The 17,964-nt window shown below is 50.7% G+C and overlaps 1 protein-coding gene across 8 annotated transcripts; it reads left to right on the top strand.

Moving 5' to 3' along the window:
- The first annotated feature begins 650 nt into the window (after positions 1-650).
- NYX (nyctalopin) lies at positions 651-16,851 on the top strand. Of its 8 annotated transcripts, XM_074603548.1 has the most exons (6): positions 651-2,855; positions 9,365-9,434; positions 10,335-10,401; positions 10,546-10,638; positions 10,819-10,894; positions 14,191-16,851. In XM_074603548.1, exons 5-6 carry the CDS (start codon positions 10,873-10,875, stop codon positions 15,588-15,590), a joined length of 1,422 nt encoding a protein of 473 aa, XP_074459649.1. In that variant the 5' UTR covers positions 651-2,855; positions 9,365-9,434; positions 10,335-10,401; positions 10,546-10,638; positions 10,819-10,872; the 3' UTR covers positions 15,591-16,851. The 8 variants fall into 8 exon arrangements, with proteins under 8 accessions (XP_074459649.1, XP_074459617.1, XP_074459642.1 ...); XM_074603516.1 differs by having other exon boundaries at positions 10,335-10,869; XM_074603541.1 differs by lacking the exon at positions 651-2,855 and having other exon boundaries at positions 4,613-10,401; positions 10,819-10,869.
- Positions 16,852-17,964: the final 1,113 nt, after the last annotated feature.

Genomic DNA, 17,964 nt, shown 5'->3' with positions numbered 1-17,964 from the left:
GAGGAGCTATTTCCTCCATCACTGTCGATTTGATGTCACAGAGAAAGCTGTTGCGCCCCTTCTCTCTGCAGCTGGCAGGAAACAAAGCCTTTTGCATGAGCAGAAGTGATGTATTTTTGCGATCCATAAATACACCCCAGTGGGAGGGATTTGCTGTGTTTGCCCAATAACACGGCCACGGGGGCTTTTTTGGTGATGCCTTGGATTGGCACTGAGAAGTTGGCAGCAGCCCATAAAATCACAGGCAGGGAATCAGTGGGAAACAGATTACGTGGGGGTAAATCATAGAACCATAGAATGGTTTGGGTTGGAAGGGACCTTAAAGATCATCTAGTTTCACCCCCCGTGCCCTGGGCAGGGACACCTCCCACTAGACCAGGCTGCTCAAAGCCCCATCCAGCCTGGCCTTGAACACTTCCAGGGATGGGGCATCCACAGCTTCTGTGGGCAGCCTGTTCCAGTGCCTCACCACCCTCACAGGGAAGAATTTCTTCCTAATATCTAATCTAAACCTACCCTCTTGCAGTTTAAAACTGTTGCCTCTCATCCTATTGCTACAGTCCCTGATAAAGAGGCCCTCCCCATCCTTCCCTTAGGCACCTTTTAAGTACTGGAAGGCCACTGTAAGGTCTCCCTGGACCCATCTCTTCTCCAGGGTGAACAACCCCAACTCTTTCAGCCTGTCTTCTTATCTACCACAGTGTCTGTTCCCCTCCCTCCCCCAAGCTCTGTTAGCTTTAGTCATCTTAGACTTGTGCAAAAACTCTGCGTACATCAGGTGGTGGATGTTTGAGTAGCTGCATTACTGTAGCTGGAGAATCTAAACCCCTTGCAGATGAATTTGCTGGAGGCTTGGAGAAAGCAGCACGGCAGACAGCTGCTGCCAGTTGCGCTGGCAGCTCCCAGAGCAGCTCCCGGCCCCAGCGACTGCTCCATCTCCCCTCTGGTGTGCCCTGGAGCGATGCTGGGTTTCTCACCAGAGTTTCACGCGCTACGTGTTTGGGCTCCCTGAGTTTCTTTGTCCTTTACCCATGACACATCCTTTCTTAGTGGTCCAACACATGCTGTTCAGGTGTGCTGTACTGTGTGAGGAAGCTTTGCTGATGCAGCTGCAGGGAGGAGCACTGGAGACTTTCTCATGCCCCTTTCCTTCGCTAGGAGGGGGTGCGGGTAAAAGATGCATATGTGGCTCTTTGTACTGTAGCATTAGCTGGAAAGAGGAGTTGGCCATAATGAACAGTTTTTCCTGAGTTCTCTTGCTGTGTTTTCAGCCCAGCCCTTTGACTGCTCTGGGCTTGATTATGCAGTGAATGCATTGCCATTTTGATTACATGCTCAGGAAGGCATGGTAAGTTCACTTAACAAATCTTCCACATCATCTCTAAGTGTACGCTGCTCTAACCTTCTGTTTAGTGTGCTGGTTATTATTGGAGTTTATTCCCGATTTGGTGATGGGTTCCTTTCCTATCTGCCAACATCTTTGACAGACAACAGAATTATCCTTTTAGATCTATTACCAGGTAATTACAGCTGCTTTGCATGATGGAGTGCTCCTTGTTACTTGGCGTTCAGAAGCGTTAGTCAGGCAGGGGAAAGCACCACGACAGGCAGAGCAAAAATCACATTGCAGCACAGTTATAGCCTCCCAGATCCCTCAATCCAAGAGTCCCAGGGCTTCTGGCTAGTTCTCCCCAAGTACCTGACCTGGCTACAGAGCAGGGTCCTGACAGAAGTGCCTAAGTTAAGCAGAGACAGGTAAGTGATGAACCTGCCCCAAATGCTGATGCTATATAGTGGGGAGAAGGTGGCACTGATCCTGTCATGGAAGTGGGAGAGATGAATCACCAGAAGGTGATAAACTGTCTGGCGAGGCCTGGGAGGGCTGTTGACTTGGATAACATATTGCCTGTTGTGTGTTTAGTGCAGAAGGGCTGCTTCAAAAGGTGTTGGCGGTGCTGTGTTTAAGTTCATTGTGCACTGCCCGTATGTAGCTGTGGATGCAATTTTATTAGGATTAATGGGCTCACTAGCCACTAAGGGGGACTTAAGCAGAGCTCACTGCTATGTGTCTTTGCTTTTGTGTGCATACCGCACAGCCTTCTCATTAGATAACAAGGAACTGCAAGCAGTCACTGCCTTGGGCGGCAGCCTGTGGAAAGCATGGTGCGAGGAGTTAGGCAGGACACGAGCAGCTCTCTGTTTATGACACAAGATAGAAATGACCCCACAGATGCCAAAGGGCTGGGGCAGAGCAGCTGCCCAGCTGCTCGTAAAAGTAGCGTGAGCCCGTACCCTCCTGGGCCTCCCCGGCTGTGCGTGCTCACACCACTGGCACCCTTGGACAGGCTTCAGCAGGGAGGGCAGGTTGGCTGGTACGGGTTGCTGCCAGCCTTGACTTTCCCTGTCCGCTAGCAGGACATGCGAGCAGCAGCTGCCCGCTCGGCCGCACGCCAGGCAAAAGCGGTGATGCAGCACAGCACGCTGAGCCCAGGGCTGCTCGAAGGCAGAAGCGAGAGCAGGGCTCCCCCACACCCCACAGAGAAAGACGGGCAACACAGCCCCCGCTCAGGCCTCACCAGCTGCTGTTCATCCCTGAAATGAGACATCTGAGCGTGGCCAGCCAGTTTTAGAAAGAAAAAAAAAAGTGTAATAGAAGCCAAGAGTCACAGCGCAGATGTGGGAGATGGAGATTCAAGTTCCTCTTTAGCTTTAGTTAATACAGCTCTGAGCCCAGCTTCCTTCTCCTTCCCCAAGGCTACTTTGGGTATTGTGGGGAGTCACCCAGTAACCCCAAGGATGTTTTTCGGCATTGCATCCATATACATGTATTGCAATGGGAAGCAGGATCTTTTCAGGTGAGTGCCCGGCCCCTTGCTGGTCCTTTTTAACTGGAAATGTTACTGTTTGATTAGCACAAGTGAGATGTGAAACCACATCCACAGGATGGGCCAGGAGAGACCTCATGAGCTGGTGTAAAAGTCAGTGGCCTGGAAAGTCTTGGAGACGGTCTTTGTCCTGCCCCTGCCAGGCAGTGGGAGGATTTGACACTGATGGAGCTACAACCCCTCCCCTTGTTTCCTTGTCCCCTTTGCATGGGGTCTCTGTGATGTCTAACTAACTGGGCTGTCGGCAGAGGTTTGGGCTGACAGACGAACACGTTAGCCTGCAGCTTGCTGCGCGCTGCATCTGCTTCAGTCTCCCTACCCTAGAGTGTGCTGTTCCCTTTCAGAAGATGTTCCTGCTGCAGCTGTGGGCTCCTGGGCCTCCGCTCCTGCTTCAGGGCTTGGCCATCGTGCAGCAGCTGGGCTGTAGTTTCAAATCTGGTGCCCACCTTGGCTGTCTCCTCTTTCTGCTGCTTTATTGGCTTTGTTTCCTTATGCTCCCTGTGGGTAAACGGCTTTTTGGTGGCTATTTCTTGCCAAGTGCTGCTGCTGGCCTCCCTGTCTCATCCCGGCTTCCTCCTGACATGGACCAGGTGGTGAAGAGTCCCCCAGAGTTACTCCTGCAGGTGTTCCACAGTCAGCTGAGCCCTGAGACAAGGCAGCTGCTGGGCTGCTTTGCCCTTGGACTGGGTATCATGATGTGCCCAGCACTGTCTGTGCACTCAGTCTATGGGTAGATGTCCACCCAGGGCTGTGTCTGCACTGGGGCCCAGGCTTCAGCAGGAAAATCTGGTTTTCTGGCAGTGCCCAGGTTTTTCTGGGAGCTGCTGGCACAAGGATGGGCTGAGGTGCCTCAGAGCTCACGTAAAGTCAAGGGATGGGGGGGTAGGCTGTTAACGGGTCCTTGGAGAGGGATTGTAGATACAGGGTCTCTTCCTAAGCACGCACACGGCTGTGCAACAGGTTGGGCTGAGGAAACCATCCCCACTCAGACCAACCCAGCAGCCAAAACCAAAATGCAGTTTTCACCTAGATCAGCTCTGCGATGGCAGCCCGCTGCTGGTGGTATGCCTGCACGCCTGCACCGCCGTGGGGACATGGATCAGGGTGGTGGCTGCTGCTGGGGTGAAACGGCTGTGGGGCTACTGTGTGCCTGGGCTACCCAGGCCAGAACGGTGAACACAAAACCAAGTGATGGGCTGTTCTTCAGTCTGTCATGTCTTGCCAGAGAAGTTGGTCAAAGCTTGGACAGTTTATGTACACCCAGCAGAACAAATCTGGACACTCGGCAGAGGCTGCTGCGGGGAATGAGGGGCCAAAGTTGGTCTTTGGGGTGAGATGGGTTTATATCCGAAGGGCTAAAATGCAGGTACCTAACCTTCTCCTTGCACATGGAGGTCTTTAGCTCCGTCCCAGGCTGCCACCACACCATTCAGCCCCCATGGTGCTGCTGGGGAGGCAGGGAGCAGCCAGAAGAGCTCCTCTCCAGAGAACTCACTGCTAAGACACCATCGTGCAAGCCCATGGAGGCTTTCTGAAAGCATGGCTGGCCAAGGAGGCGCTCACTGGCAGGGTCTCCTGGAAGAGGGGGATGTCCTCCACACTGTGCTGCCTAGTGTCCATCCCCTCCTTCCGACCCTGCAGAGGTGGGGAGGGGCGGTGGGACTGGCGGGGAGCGAGCAGCTCCCCGGAGGACCTCTGGCAGCACAAACAGGCAATGAAACACAAACAAACAACTCCATATTTGTCATCTGGCTTTAGGGAAGAAGTACAATGTTTTCACCTGTCATGGTTTTGGCCAAACTGGCCAATGGCCGGCGACAGATGCTCCCCCACAACCTCTCGTACACGGAGAGGAGGAGGAGAGATAAAGAGATTTATGAGTTTAGAAGAAACTAAACTACTTTAATGAAATTTTAATAATAAAATAAAAGGAAAATAATGAAAATAGATACAGTATATACAAAACCGTACCAAGCTCCCAGGATGATGTCACCGGCAGGCACTGGGGAAGTCCCAGGCTGGACTCAGCGACAGGTAGGAACTGGGTTCCAGAGTTGGAGTCACGAACACACGGATCGGGATCAAAGGCAGATGAACAGACAGGGTCCTCCTCGGATGTCGTCCATTGAAGGAAGAGAGTTGACCCTTTGATCCCTCAGCTTTTATACTGAGCATGGGGCAGATGGGATGGAATACCCTGTTGGTCAGTTTTGGGTCACCTGTCCTGTCCGCTCCCCCCTGCAGGTGGGACCCCTCTACGCTTTTCTGCTTCTGACCTTCTAATGGGACAAGTAACGAAATTAGCTGACCTTGGTTGTTACAGCAATAAGTGTAAGCAAGAGCCTCTCTGCATACCATTCCTTGGCACAAACTGCCTTATCACTCTGAACGAACCGTTTTAGACACAACGTGCTGTTAATTTCAGAGAGATAGAAGAGGCCTAGCTAAGAAGTAAAATTACTGAACAGAAAGTTGGTTCTGTTTTGCCTCAAACCAGGACACCACCACATAAACACAGTTTCCCCAGTCAGATATTTGACCATACTGTAGCAGTTTTGCTCCCCTTTTTGTCCCTCTTTGCTCTTCTGGGACCAAGCTGCACCAGCTGCCGCCTCTGGCACGAGGCACAGCAGCTGCCTGAGGGAGCCATTTTGACAGCCCGGAGATGCCATCGCTGGTGGCAGCCCTCCTTGCTGAGGATACACAGGGAGGACATCACAGGGAGCACCACAGCAGCTTTCCCTTCCCAGGGGTTTCATGAGGCAGCATGGGTCTTCTCCAGCTGGGGTGAGACCAGCCAGCCCGATGAGGGCACGGCACAGCAGCTTGAGGAGGGTGGGCAGGCTGCGATGGGGCTCCAACACCAAGCAGAGGGCCAGTGACAACGTGCAACCTGCATCACCCAGGCCTGGCAGGGACCCACGGCCATGGGCTGGGTTGAAATGGGAGTCCTGGGCCCTCCGGCAGGGGTGGGGGGTGGCTCCAGGGGAGACCCCTCCCTAAGATGGCTGTTGTGCCCTCAGGGCCCTGGAGCTTAATGCCTGAGCAAAGTCTGGGGGCCTGAGCCTCAGTCCAGACAAAAGTGAAGCCCCCGCCTGCAGAAGAAAAGCTGTCCTCTCTTCTGAGCGAGGGAAAGGTTCCTAACTCCTTGCTCTTGAAGTCTCGGTTGCCTCCTCAGCTGCTTCTCCATCTCCTGTAATCAGCAACATGGTGCCTGCACCGAGTGCTATTTCTGGTGGTGGCGTAGGCTGTGCTGAAGTTGCAAACCCCAGCATGGCTGCGCTGGTCCGTCCCGTCCGCTTGCAGCACAGCAGTTCCCTCCGTAGAGGACTCCTCCTCCCTACCCCAAACCAACGCCATCTGGAGCTGGGTGACGACCCTACACGCAGCCCAGGTCCCACGGCTGAGAAACGCTGAGGCAGCTACTTCAAAGGTCACCCCAGCGATTCTGTGAGGAGCAAGACAGGCTCCGATGTGCAACACAGCTGCTGCTGTGAGACGAGGGGAAGTATGCACCGAGCTGTGGCTGCTGTGGTCATTATTACAGAAGCTCAGGAAACCAAAGGCCCGGGCAGGCAGAGGGGCTCGGGCCCTCTGCGGTGCTGGAGCCCCACCCCCCCTGCACCAGTCTCATGAATGCAAGTAGCTCTTAGAGAATAAAAAACAGGGTAGCGAAGATGTTCAGTAGCCAGCGGAGTCAGGCGAGCAGCTCTGCCTCTTCACTGCTCAAAGGAGGGCAGCATTTGGCTGGAAGTGTCCGGACAGGTGATGCTTGGGATCTAGCTTATGCCAGGGCTGGTGTCTAATGATGTGGAGGTGTCCCAAAAGCTGCATGCCCTTGGCTGCCTTGTCATCCTGTTGGTGAAAATGGGCACTGCTTAGGGCCATGATGGCCCCACAGGCTAGAGTGGGTGAGACGAGACCTCTCTCACCTTCAGTTAGGTGAGAAGAGTCCCACTAGCTGTTTTTAGCCAACCTTTGAAAATAAAGAGAATATTTCAACCTGCATCTGAACCAGAAGTGGTGGCTAGTGATCATTTTAAATCATATGAGTGCTTGTTGATAAAGATAGGAGCTACATTTGGCTCCTTAACCCACTGTCACATGAAACGACCCCGGCCACAAAGAATCATGTTGTTAGAAGCAATGGTGCATCAAGTCTGTGCAGGCTTGCCCTCACTGCCAGCTCGCAAAGCTGTGCCAAGGCTTATGTCCCCAGCACACACTGCCGGAGTGGAGCCAGCTCCTCCGGTCAAGGCTGAATTCTCCAAATTCTTTCAGTGGAAGATCAGATGTAAACATCTATTTATTTTTTTTTCCAGTGTCATCATAGCTCTGCTGCTTTCTGGGCTCAGCTCCACTACTAGATTGACCTCTGGCTTCTCTGAGTTCCCAGAGATTAAAAAGGGCAGGACAGGTCATGAAGAAGAGCCCTTGGTGGCAAAAAAAAAACATTGCAGAGTTGCAGTAGCAAGGTCTGTAGCTTCCGAGTCTACTTCCAGCCCGGCAGCCACAGCAGCTTCCCAGCCCTGAGTGTTTGCAGCGTGCTCAACCCTCAGCATTAACCAGCCATGAGTCATGCTCTGAAAAATGTTGAGGCATGGTTTAAAGCCCAAGTTTGTTTCTTTTAAGAATAAGCGCAAGGCTTCTTTATGTACCCTCTGGTATTTAAGTTTTTCTACCTAAGATGACTAGAAACTCCTCCTTACCAGGCCTGTTTCTCACATTGTCATGCCCTTTCGGGAACAAGGGTTATCAGGAAATGAATCAGGAGTGGCAAGAGCTGGAAGGGGTTCACAGGAGCTCGCTGGGTGGCAAGCTTGGTGCTCTGCTGAAGCCACTCGTGGGGGCGATGGTCCCTGACTGGCTGGCTGCCTGCAGCGGCAGACTTTCTTAGAAACCGTGACCTCAGTGTGACTCCCACCTCCAGCTCCTCTTGCCTCCCCCCGTGCATATGCTGAGACGTTCTTATCTTCTCGGTGCTGTGGTCTGGAGGTACACAAGGCTCCTGCCCATAGATGATGCCCAGAAATATAGTGTTGTAAGCCCTCTAGCTGCTGCTGGCGGCCAGGCAGGAGCTCCAGGTGTGGCAGCACAGGGTGAGAGGTGAGGCAATTGCTGGGAGGGCTCATACTGGGGCAGAACATGGGCTGTTTCATCTGTTCCTATCCCCAGCCACAGTAGAAAAGGCCAAAGTGGGGCTGGGCTTGATCACCAGGCCAGCTGCAGCCACTGAGCTATGTATGTGGGATGCTGACGGCAGAGCTGCTGTCAGAAGCTCCTGCAGGAGCTAATAGTATCTGCGCTGGTCTACGGCGAGGCTGCCTGTTGTAGTAGCTCTTTGAGAGGTGTTCCCTGCCAGCCTTCCTCCAGCTTCTGCTAGAGCCTGCTTCGGCAGCATTGCTAATGACATTGCTGCTGCTGGTTTTACAATAGGCACCTACTGCCATTGTCCTCCTCCCTACCCAAAAGTGACTGCCGAGGTGCATAGTTTAACAAGCCCCCTCAAGCCCCCAACCTACCAGCCCCCCCCTCCGTTGTACATGGCAGAGGTTCACAGGGTCCTTCTTAGGGGATGCGTTTTGCCAGGTCCCACAAGCTGCCCCTCTGGGGTGGGTGGCTCCGCAGATCACTAAAGCACTTTCCAGAGCTCAGAGGTCCTTCATGTCCCCTCCCCACCAGTCCCTAACTTGCAGGTGGAAGAAGAGCACTGAGGCACGGGAGAGCCCCAGAGCCTCAGCAGAAATGCGGTGCCTCAGCGCAGATCAGCCCCTCCTCGTGTCTGACGACAGATTTAGTACTGCGGTGCAAACCAAGCAGCAGGTCTAGTCCCTGGGGAGCTGCTGACTGATCACATGCCAAACTGTCACCAAGTCCCATGTACCCTCCTTGCCTACTGCCTCCACCCCTTGGGTACAGCATGTACCCATGCTGGGGAAATACTGGGGAAAAAGGATCTGGGAAAAGCACTTCCCCCTCCTCCCCCCTCCCCCCCCCCAGTTTTCTTCGTGGACGAAAGGCCAGTGATCTGCTTTCTGCTATCAGACAGGTTGTGGTTTCCTGGTATTCCGGCACCTTCAGACAAAACATCAGCTGCCCCAGTGCTGGCGAGCGCCCAACTGGTGCCACTTCTGTCCCCACAAGGTCTCCGGCAGCTTCAGTTCTGTGGTGGAGGCTGCAGCACCCCTGTGTGTGGCTTTGCAAATCTCTTTCCTCCTCTGTGCAAAGCAGCAGCGGTGCAAAGTGCAGAAGTGCAAAGCTGGGGAGTTGGTACAACAAGGTGGTAGGGAAAGGTATCCTTCAGATAAAATCAGTGCTATGTGGGTCACCCCCTTCCCTCCAGCCTGCCCCCCAGCACCAGCCTGCTTACACTCAATTTAGACAGACACGAATTTCCTGAGGTGCCAGCCAGCTGCCTTAAGACTGAGGGAAAGCCAAAACAAAATAAACCTGATGGAGCTGTGTGCTTTTTTTTGCAGGAAGAGCCAAGCAGCAGCAGGCTGGTTCCCAGCTGAATCTTTCCTGCTGTATCAAGCATAAATTCATCAGGTATTCCATTTCCTTACCAAAAAAAAAAAAAAAAAGCAAACCCAGAATAATTCACTCAGAAATAGAGTAGAGCTATTTTTCCCTCTGACATGGTGAATGCAATTACCTAAGGCATGGGAGGCTGAAATAACTCACTTATTCAGCCCCCACTCTCCAAAGAAACCATCATCATTCTGTCAGAAAAGGCTTTAAAAACCAATTCACATCCTGAATGCTAAAACATCGCCACATACAGAACCTGTCCTTATGATTTCCACGCACCAGCTGCAGCATCACAAGCAAAGCACGCACATAGGCAGGACAGAGTTGGTTATTATCCAGCCCATATACACCATGCAAGCTCCCTGTGTTTGCTGACCCTTCTCCCAGGGCTGTTGGCATCTCCTTGGCCTTCAGGAGCAATTCCCAGCGAAGTAAAGCTCACCGGCATCCTCTTAGCAGCGTGTGAGCCATGCTGGGGCTGGGAAAGTTTGCATGGGGGAGGAGAGTCCCAAGCTGTGTCGGTTTGGAGAGCTCAACGAAGGGAAACCATAAGCCCGTGCTTGCTCCCAAATATAATAACATTTGGGCTGCACCCTCCGCTTCCACCTCCTCTGCCATTATATAATGGGGAGTGGAGTAATGACTTTCAGCAATGCTGGCTGAATGGTAGCAATCCAGTTCTGGACGGTATCATTTTGTTTGTTTGTTTGTTTGTTTGTTTGTTTGTTTTTAATGGCGGGGGGAGAGTAAGTTGGCAGAGGGGAGAAAGCGTCAGTTTGGTATGTCTGCAATCCCTGTTTTGCTTGGGGAGCTTTAGAGGACAGACACATTCTTCCATCTCCGCTAATCCTCCTCTGATACAGAGGATTTTCCTGCCATTAAATGATAGCTTGCGAGAAAAAAATGCCAACTTTTCAGAGACTGACTCGTATGGCTAATGGCAGCCTCATGAGCCGGAGGGAGGACACAGCCACTGCCGGGCGAGGTAAGCAATGTATCTAACATGATTTCTGTTGGGAATTTGAGTTTTGGCTGTTTGATGCTAAGCTGGTTACGCTCCTCTGTACCAGCACCTATTTCCTGGGGAGATGGCCAGTGTCTTACTGTTGGTGATCTTTTCCCACCTCAGATGATAGGAACCTGTCCTTGGCACGGCTGGTGGGAAGAATGCGGAGGAGCTTGTAAAAAGGTGTAGCACAAAGCTGCAGGATTCCCTGAGAAGGTCAGTGGTGGAAGAAAGATGCTGACCAGGAAGGTGCTGGGGACTTCTTCAGTTTGAAAGCATGTGGAGAAGAGCTTTTTCTTTGCTCTTCCTTTCTAAACACAGACCTTATTGTGGGAAAATGATGCAGGGAAATGACAGAGGATGAAACCTGTCTCTGCTCTTCCTGTGTGCTTTTAGATCCCTCAAGTTCGCTTGCCAGACCTGAAATGTCACTAGTGAATAATCAAGGTAATGTTTGCCATCATTTTAAATGGTGAGTATACTCTTATTCTGCGTTACCCAATAGTGGATTACAGAGATCGTTTGAAAAGGTGTAGGTTAAATACTCAATTATTGCAATCATTGTCTCTTTACCTTTCTGAAAACTCTGCAAACATTTTTTCAGTCTCTCACTCTTCCTTTCAAATACTGAATTACAGCAGTATTTAAAAGAGCAAAAGACATCATCCCTGGATGGAATTTTGTTTATTCCTTATTGCCGTATTTCACCCTTTTTCTTAAACCCCCGTTTGAGCACCGTGTGTCAATGAGTTGGAGGCATCTTCCAGCTCTGCCCTGTCCGCTGCCATGGTGTAAAAAGCAAAGAACATCTCTTTTTGGGGAAGGGGAAGGAGTAAGGAAGGAGAGGTGGGAATGTTTCATGCTGTGTTGGTCAGAGGAGATCTGGCCAACAGCGGAGATCTGAGCTCCTGTGCTCTGAGCAGTGTCTCTCCCGAGGGTTTGGTGGGGTTCCTTTGCAAGAAAAAGAGAAATTGCTACGAAGACTGCGGTGCTGAGGGGCTCCTCTGAGCTCCTGTTGCCAGGGGATTGTTTTCTAGTTGGATGGTCCTCAAGTGTTTGTTTTCTGTGTACTGCACAATGCAGAGAGACACACTTGTGAATAGAGATTTTAGAAGTGTGCTGTGAAATGCCACTAGCAAAAGACCCAAGTTTGGCACTGAAACACCCTTGGGTAAAAGGCGAACAGGCTGGCTACGGTGTGGGTACAGACATTTCCTTTATCAAGCAATTAGAGAACAAGCAGGGAGGGGAAGGATGGGACGTGGTTAGCAGCGTGCTCATTCCTATGCTGCACACAGTGTACACAGCTGCTGGAGGAGGTCTCCTCTGAAGGCCAGAGATGTGACTGAGCTTGGGGTGACTGTAGCTAAACATTGAACTTGCTTGGGACAACCTCACATATAGGACAGCCTATGCACATATGCCCCTCTGGATGTCACCCTGAGCCCACATAAAGCTCCCGTTCCAGCAGCAACACTTGCATCCATCCTTTCCAGACAGCCACCTGAGGTCAGACATTTGGGAACAGGCAAATCCTTAATCTGTCTGGCCTTCAGTTTATGTAACTGCCCAACAAAAACAACATATGCCCCTGTTTGCAAGCAACAGTGTGATCTGGGGCAAAGGGTAGCGAATGAGGCAGCCCCTGGGCAGCCTGCATGAAGAAAGAGCAATTAAGACGGCGTCTTGTTCCCCCTCTTGTCCTTAGGCTCCTTGCCTGTTGTCTACCCAGGGCCCTGGCTGAAGGGCCCTTTCCTTTAGCCATGGCTGTTAGATAAGGGCTCAGGAAAAAGAAGAAGAACATACAAACAAACAAATTGACAACCTGTTTAAAAGCCTTTCCACCTCTTAAGAGTCCTTCACTATCATTTATCCTGGAAGTCATGCTGTTTTGCTAATTCTTTAGTCACAATAACATAGCCAGATTTGATGGGACCTGAATTTCGATAAAGAGGCCACAGCTGAAGTCCTTCTGGGATGCTCCCTCCATGTATCTAAATCCTTCTTCTACATGCAGTGCTCAGGTTGGTTCAAAGAGAACCAGGCTGGGAAGCTCCTGGGTTGATGTCCTGTCAATAAGGACCTGCCCAGCAACTGGTTTTGCAAGTCTCCTGCTTGAAGAAGACACAGGCAGCATAAACTCATAAATACAGTACTGTGCCTGTTGCATTTAAAAAGGATGGAGAAAGGGCAGAGCAATTGCACTTCAAACTGTAGTTTGGTCCATACGTTAAAGCCTTAGGGGCTGCAAAAATAAAAGCTTGATGCTTCCTGGGATATCACCTCACAAGTTTGTCTCGATAAAAATGTCCATTGGGAATACAGCTGTAGTGGGCAATTGCTGCGCTGCAAATCGGTGGGGAGAGGCGGCCCGGCTGCTGGGAGCGTCCCTCTCCAGAGAGTCAGCAGGAACGTGGGGGAAACCCTCTTCCCTGTGCCTCAGCCCTTGGGGCTACCAGGCACGCAGCAGCAGCGACGGGATCCCAGCAGTGCTGTAATAAAGGTGGCTGTTGGTAAAGATGGTATCTCATGTCTTGTTGAAGAAAATATGAAAGGCTTGTGCTTGTGTGGGAGCCAACAGACTGCAGCAGAAAAACCAGTCAGTAGCAATACCACTGCTTCCTGCTGGTGACTACATGGAGAGTTCGCTGGTGTGGCTTCTCATTTTGTTGAGTGGCCGGTAGGATATGCCCTTGAGACCAGTTACAAAATGAGCTCTGCCTTCAGTTTTTCCTCTCTAATGAGTTTATTTCGCAGATGTCTGGTTGACCGGATGCTTTTCCCCCACAAAAATGCCTGTCCCTGGAGATTGATGTCTCCTGTTCCTTTCATTCTTCTCTGATTTGTCCCCAAGAGCTTTTACCTTCTCTTCCTCTTTGTACGTCCACCTGCATGGGCCTAACTTGAAAAGAAACCACAACAGCCACACACCTCCCATGCCAGGCCGATAAAAGGACAAAGCAGCTGCTCCCATCAAGAGTAAGACATTGTCACAGCTGTCTTGAGAAGTGGCAAAACAGTAAAAACTGTGCTAGAGCTGCACAGTGTCTTAGCTATGGTGAGATCATGAAGAAAGCAGCTGACCAATATCCCTTAATTTGTTTTTCCTCATGCCTTTCTACCAAAATATAAAGGGAGTGTGTTTTTAAACACTGTACTGCATCCTTAGCAGCTGATAGTTCCCTTTCAGTGCTGCACCTGCTCATGGCTCTGGTGGAGAAATGTTAGGTTGAATGAACAAAGAAAAGAAAAAAGCAAAATGCATGAATTTGATGTGCCCCAGGGAACTAACTGATCTGCCTTGCCTGCTGCCGGACACAACCCATCCGCAGCTGCTGGCCTTCGAAGCATATCTTGGCCTGCTTCCTGGCCAAACCATGTCCCTGTCAGCTTGCAGAGAGACCAATCACAGAGACACTGAGAAATACTTCAGTCTAGGTGATTCCTCATCTTGGGGACAGAAATTAAACAGAGATGATGTTCCAGATGACATTTTATATATATATACTTTTTTATATATATATCTATATATACACACACACCTTCTCAGAGGGTTTAAAAACCCCAGTAGAAGACTTTTAGGAATCTTTCACGAGAGCTCCTCAGTCAGCATAGGCGTACAAGTAGTGAGTGGCAATTAGCCTGGCTAGAAGGAAGGCAAAGACAGCGTAATTTGTTTTTCCTGTTGTGATTAATATATTTTCTAACACCGCATCCTGATTCTCTCCTCCCATGCCTCCATGGGGACGGCGTGTTCCTCTCTGTCAGTGATCCTTTGGGTCCCCCACGCCCAGGCGGTGTGGGCCTGCGTGCGGTCCTGCCCTGCCAACTGCGTGTGCACCCAGGAGCGGAGCTGCTCCGTCCTCTGTGATCGTGCCGGTCTGGGGCAGATCCCTAGCAAGTTCCCTTGCGAAGCCTCCTCTATCAACCTGGACAAAAACAGTATCAAGTTCCTCTCTGAGAGGGCCTTTGGGAACTTGCCTTCCCTCAAATCCCTGTCACTCAACCACAACAATATCTCCTTCATCACCCCAGGGGCTTTCAAGGGACTGCCCAGCTTGACCGAGCTGAAGATGGCCCACAACGAGTACATTCGCTATCTCCACACGCGGACTTTCACTGCCCTCAGACGGCTGGTCAAGCTGGACCTGGCGGACTGCAATCTTTTCAACATCCCGGACAGGATCTTCATCGAGCTGCCTGCTCTGCAGGAGCTCTTCTGCTTCCAGAACAACTTTCGGAGGATCCCAGGTGCCATCAGGGGCATGGAGAACCTGACCCACGTTTACCTGGAGAGAAACAGGATCGAAGCGGTAGCCTATAACTCCCTGCAGGGCCTGACCAAACTGAAATACCTGAATCTGCAGGACAACAGGATAAATGTCATTCATGAGCGAGCTTTTCAGGGCTGCCAGAAGATGGAGTACCTGTACCTGAACGACAATTTGATCAGTGAGCTTCCAGAAAACTCCTTCGATGGTCTGAGGTGCCTGAAGATGCTCAACCTGGGGGGGAATTTCCTCAGGAATGTTTCCAACACTTGGTTCAGGGACCTGGGGGAACTGGAAGTCCTCTACCTGGACCGCAACAGGATCAACTACATTGAGGAAGGGGCTTTTGAAAACCTCACCAGCCTTGTCGCGTTGCACTTAAACAGCAACAACCTGACGACGCTGCCCTTTTCTGTCTTCCAGCCAGTGTACTTCCTCGGGCGGCTGTACCTCTTCCGCAACCCCTGGGAGTGTGACTGCCGCATCGAGTGGCTGAAGGAGTGGATGGAGAATTACAGGCTCGTCAGGGATATTCCCTGTGCCTCCCCCTCCTCAGTAGCTGGGATTGACCTTATGGACGTACTCTATGAGAGATCGCCAGAAGGTTACTGTCTTGACCCAGGGGAGCTAAACATCACATCTGAAGGCCCGACCCCCAGTGAAGAGCCTTGGTCTACCACAGAGAGCAAGTTCAACAGCCTTATCTCCAAACTCTTGCTCCAGATGGGTATTCCCGAAGAGGTGGCAAACACCACTGAAGTCTACAGTAACACCACACAGTTGGTTGGACTGACTGATGGGGTTTCTTCTGGGATGGGGGAAGACAGTGTCGAGGCTGTCCCCTTCTCTTTTTACCTCCCAGTACTTTTTACAGTGCTTGTTTTGCAGCACAAATAGTCCAAGGGCTGCCTGGAGCATGGGTCCTGCTTAAGCATTTAGTCCCTATACCTACCTAGTCATTGGGGAAAGGTTCGTATCGCTGGCCTTGGATACATATCTGGCTTCAAACTTCCAACTGGGTTGGGTTGGTTGGATCTGGCTCCAGATTCCCCTGGGAGCTGGTGGGATCTGGTTGAAAGCTGAGTCCCACCCACTCTGGATGAGAAAGCTGCCCTGTGGGGTCTCAGAGCCCCCCAGACACTTGCAGAGCTGTGTGGAAGACGAGCAATGAAAGAATGGCAGTAGGGTTGTTTCACTTAGAGACACGCGATGTCCCCTGCTGGGAGCAGAGAGAAGACGGTTCTGTGTGAATGGTGGTGCAGCGCTGTTTATTCCAGTGGGGCTGTCCTGGGCAGCATCCCGGGATGCAGCACTAGCCCTAGTGAGAAGGAGAACAGCATCTGGGAAGGGCACCTGCCCCGGGTGGGTCTGGGACAGACAGAGTGTTTTGGCCATGACTACAGACAGGATTTTGATCCTTTCTCCCCCTGCTACCCTGGCACAGGTGCAGGAGAACCCAAGACAGACCCATGTTCGTCAAAACATTCGTCTCTGAGGAAAAAGCTATTGCAATATAAGAGTTCACTTATTAACATCTATTTCAAATGTGTATTTATTTTTAAATGAATCCATCATCTCAAGGAATATATTAGTTTTATTTGTAGATTATTTCATGGCATGACAGCATGGGCAGAGCAGGGAGATGACAAATGCAGCAGTAACTATTTTGTATTTCCACCACTAATACTGCATACCACGTCATACTACGTTGTACTAACCAACTATGCCGTCATTTTCTTTTATATGGCATCTTACATGTTTATTCTTTGAAATCTTCAGTGAAAGCTGCTACTGTGACCAGAAAGAATTGTTATCTCTATCAGAGCACATTAATAAAATAATTTGATATTTTGCTCTCAAAAATAAACTGCTCAAAAATATATTTTCTTCTTTTGAGATCCTTGAATTACTCCAGTGGTTTTTTTGTAGGCTACTCAAATGGGTACACACGAATGTCCTTTTTATGGTCTAGCGCAAATGGCAAGCTATTTATTGCGGCATAATGAATAGACACTTTGACTTAGAACATGACTATGCTTACATTTATGCTAAGTAGCAATGCTTTATAAAAAGTAAGTGACTATATAGAAATACACTTCTGTGATATTTAAACTATATTCATTATACACAGCTTATCATACTATGGTGTACATGTTCATGTGAAATGATACAACATATACAATCCTTTATTACTGCTAAAATGTCATGAAATGGGAATAAAAATGAAAATGAATTAAAAAAACCCTTTCAAACATTTTCCTAAACCTTTTCTTTTCCCCCAATCCCTGCGTTTTTCTGAGCGATTCAACACAAATGTGACCTCCACCTCTGCCCCAGCTCAGTCCTGGTGGGTGCTGGAACAGCAGCGGCAGAGGGGGAGCCACCCTGGCTCAGGTTTTGCTAAGCTGGTGGTTCAGCACGGACAACATGTTGGCTAAAAATGACGGAGGGTGGCTGCCCTTGTCTCTGCCCCTTCCCCCAGCCACACGCTGGTGGGTGCCCAAAAACCTATGCAAAGGACAGGCCAGCTCAAGAAGGACTTCGGGCATTGAACTCCTGAAAAATGGCGGGTAATGTACAAATTCAGTGCACAAAGACTTTTTCTTAGCAGCTCCCGTGCCCCCCTCACATCTGTGATTGGGAGTCTGGGAGAACTGGGGAAATAAATAAACTTTTTCAGAAAGGTCTCACTGCTTCAGCGAAGGTGCCCTGGGTCAGGTCTGTTCACCCCGGCCGGGCCGGGCCAGGCCAGCCGTAAGCCAGAGTTAATGCCCTCGGCCTCAAGCCGCGCTGTTACCCCAGCGCGTCTGTGAACAGGCCCACGGACGGTCCCACAGCCCGCAGGGTAGACATCTCTGTCGGAAGCCGACATCACCCCACGCACAAAATCACTGCGCGCTCCTGAACTCCCGCGGTGGCTGCCACGTGAGACAGGGAAGCTGCTTTTTTTCTTTTTTTTGCCTGCCCATTTTGCCAGGAAAAATGTGGCATCTCCAGCGGCATTGAGCCACGTGGCTTGTGGCAGCCTGCTCTGGTCTGCAGCACCCTGTCCGAAAAGATCTACTGCTTTCGAATTAGCACCAGCAATGTCTAGAGGAAAGCCGAGTACAGGGAAAACCGAACCCTCCCTGTTGCGATGGCTCCTCAGCTACCCGTAGCTCAACCACAGTTTTTCCCCAGGGAAGGAAGATGCCAGATGGTTTGATAAATGCCTATTTGACCTGTTCCATGAACTAAATTCAATGAGTTTGGATTTCCAGGCTATTTACGA

Source organism: Larus michahellis, chromosome 1 (genome assembly GCF_964199755.1).
Source record: "Larus michahellis chromosome 1, bLarMic1.1, whole genome shotgun sequence".
Classification (NCBI taxonomy): domain Eukaryota; kingdom Metazoa; phylum Chordata; class Aves; order Charadriiformes; family Laridae; genus Larus; species Larus michahellis.
The sequence above is the reverse complement of the archived record's forward strand: the minus strand, read 5'-3'. Positions and strand labels throughout refer to the sequence as shown.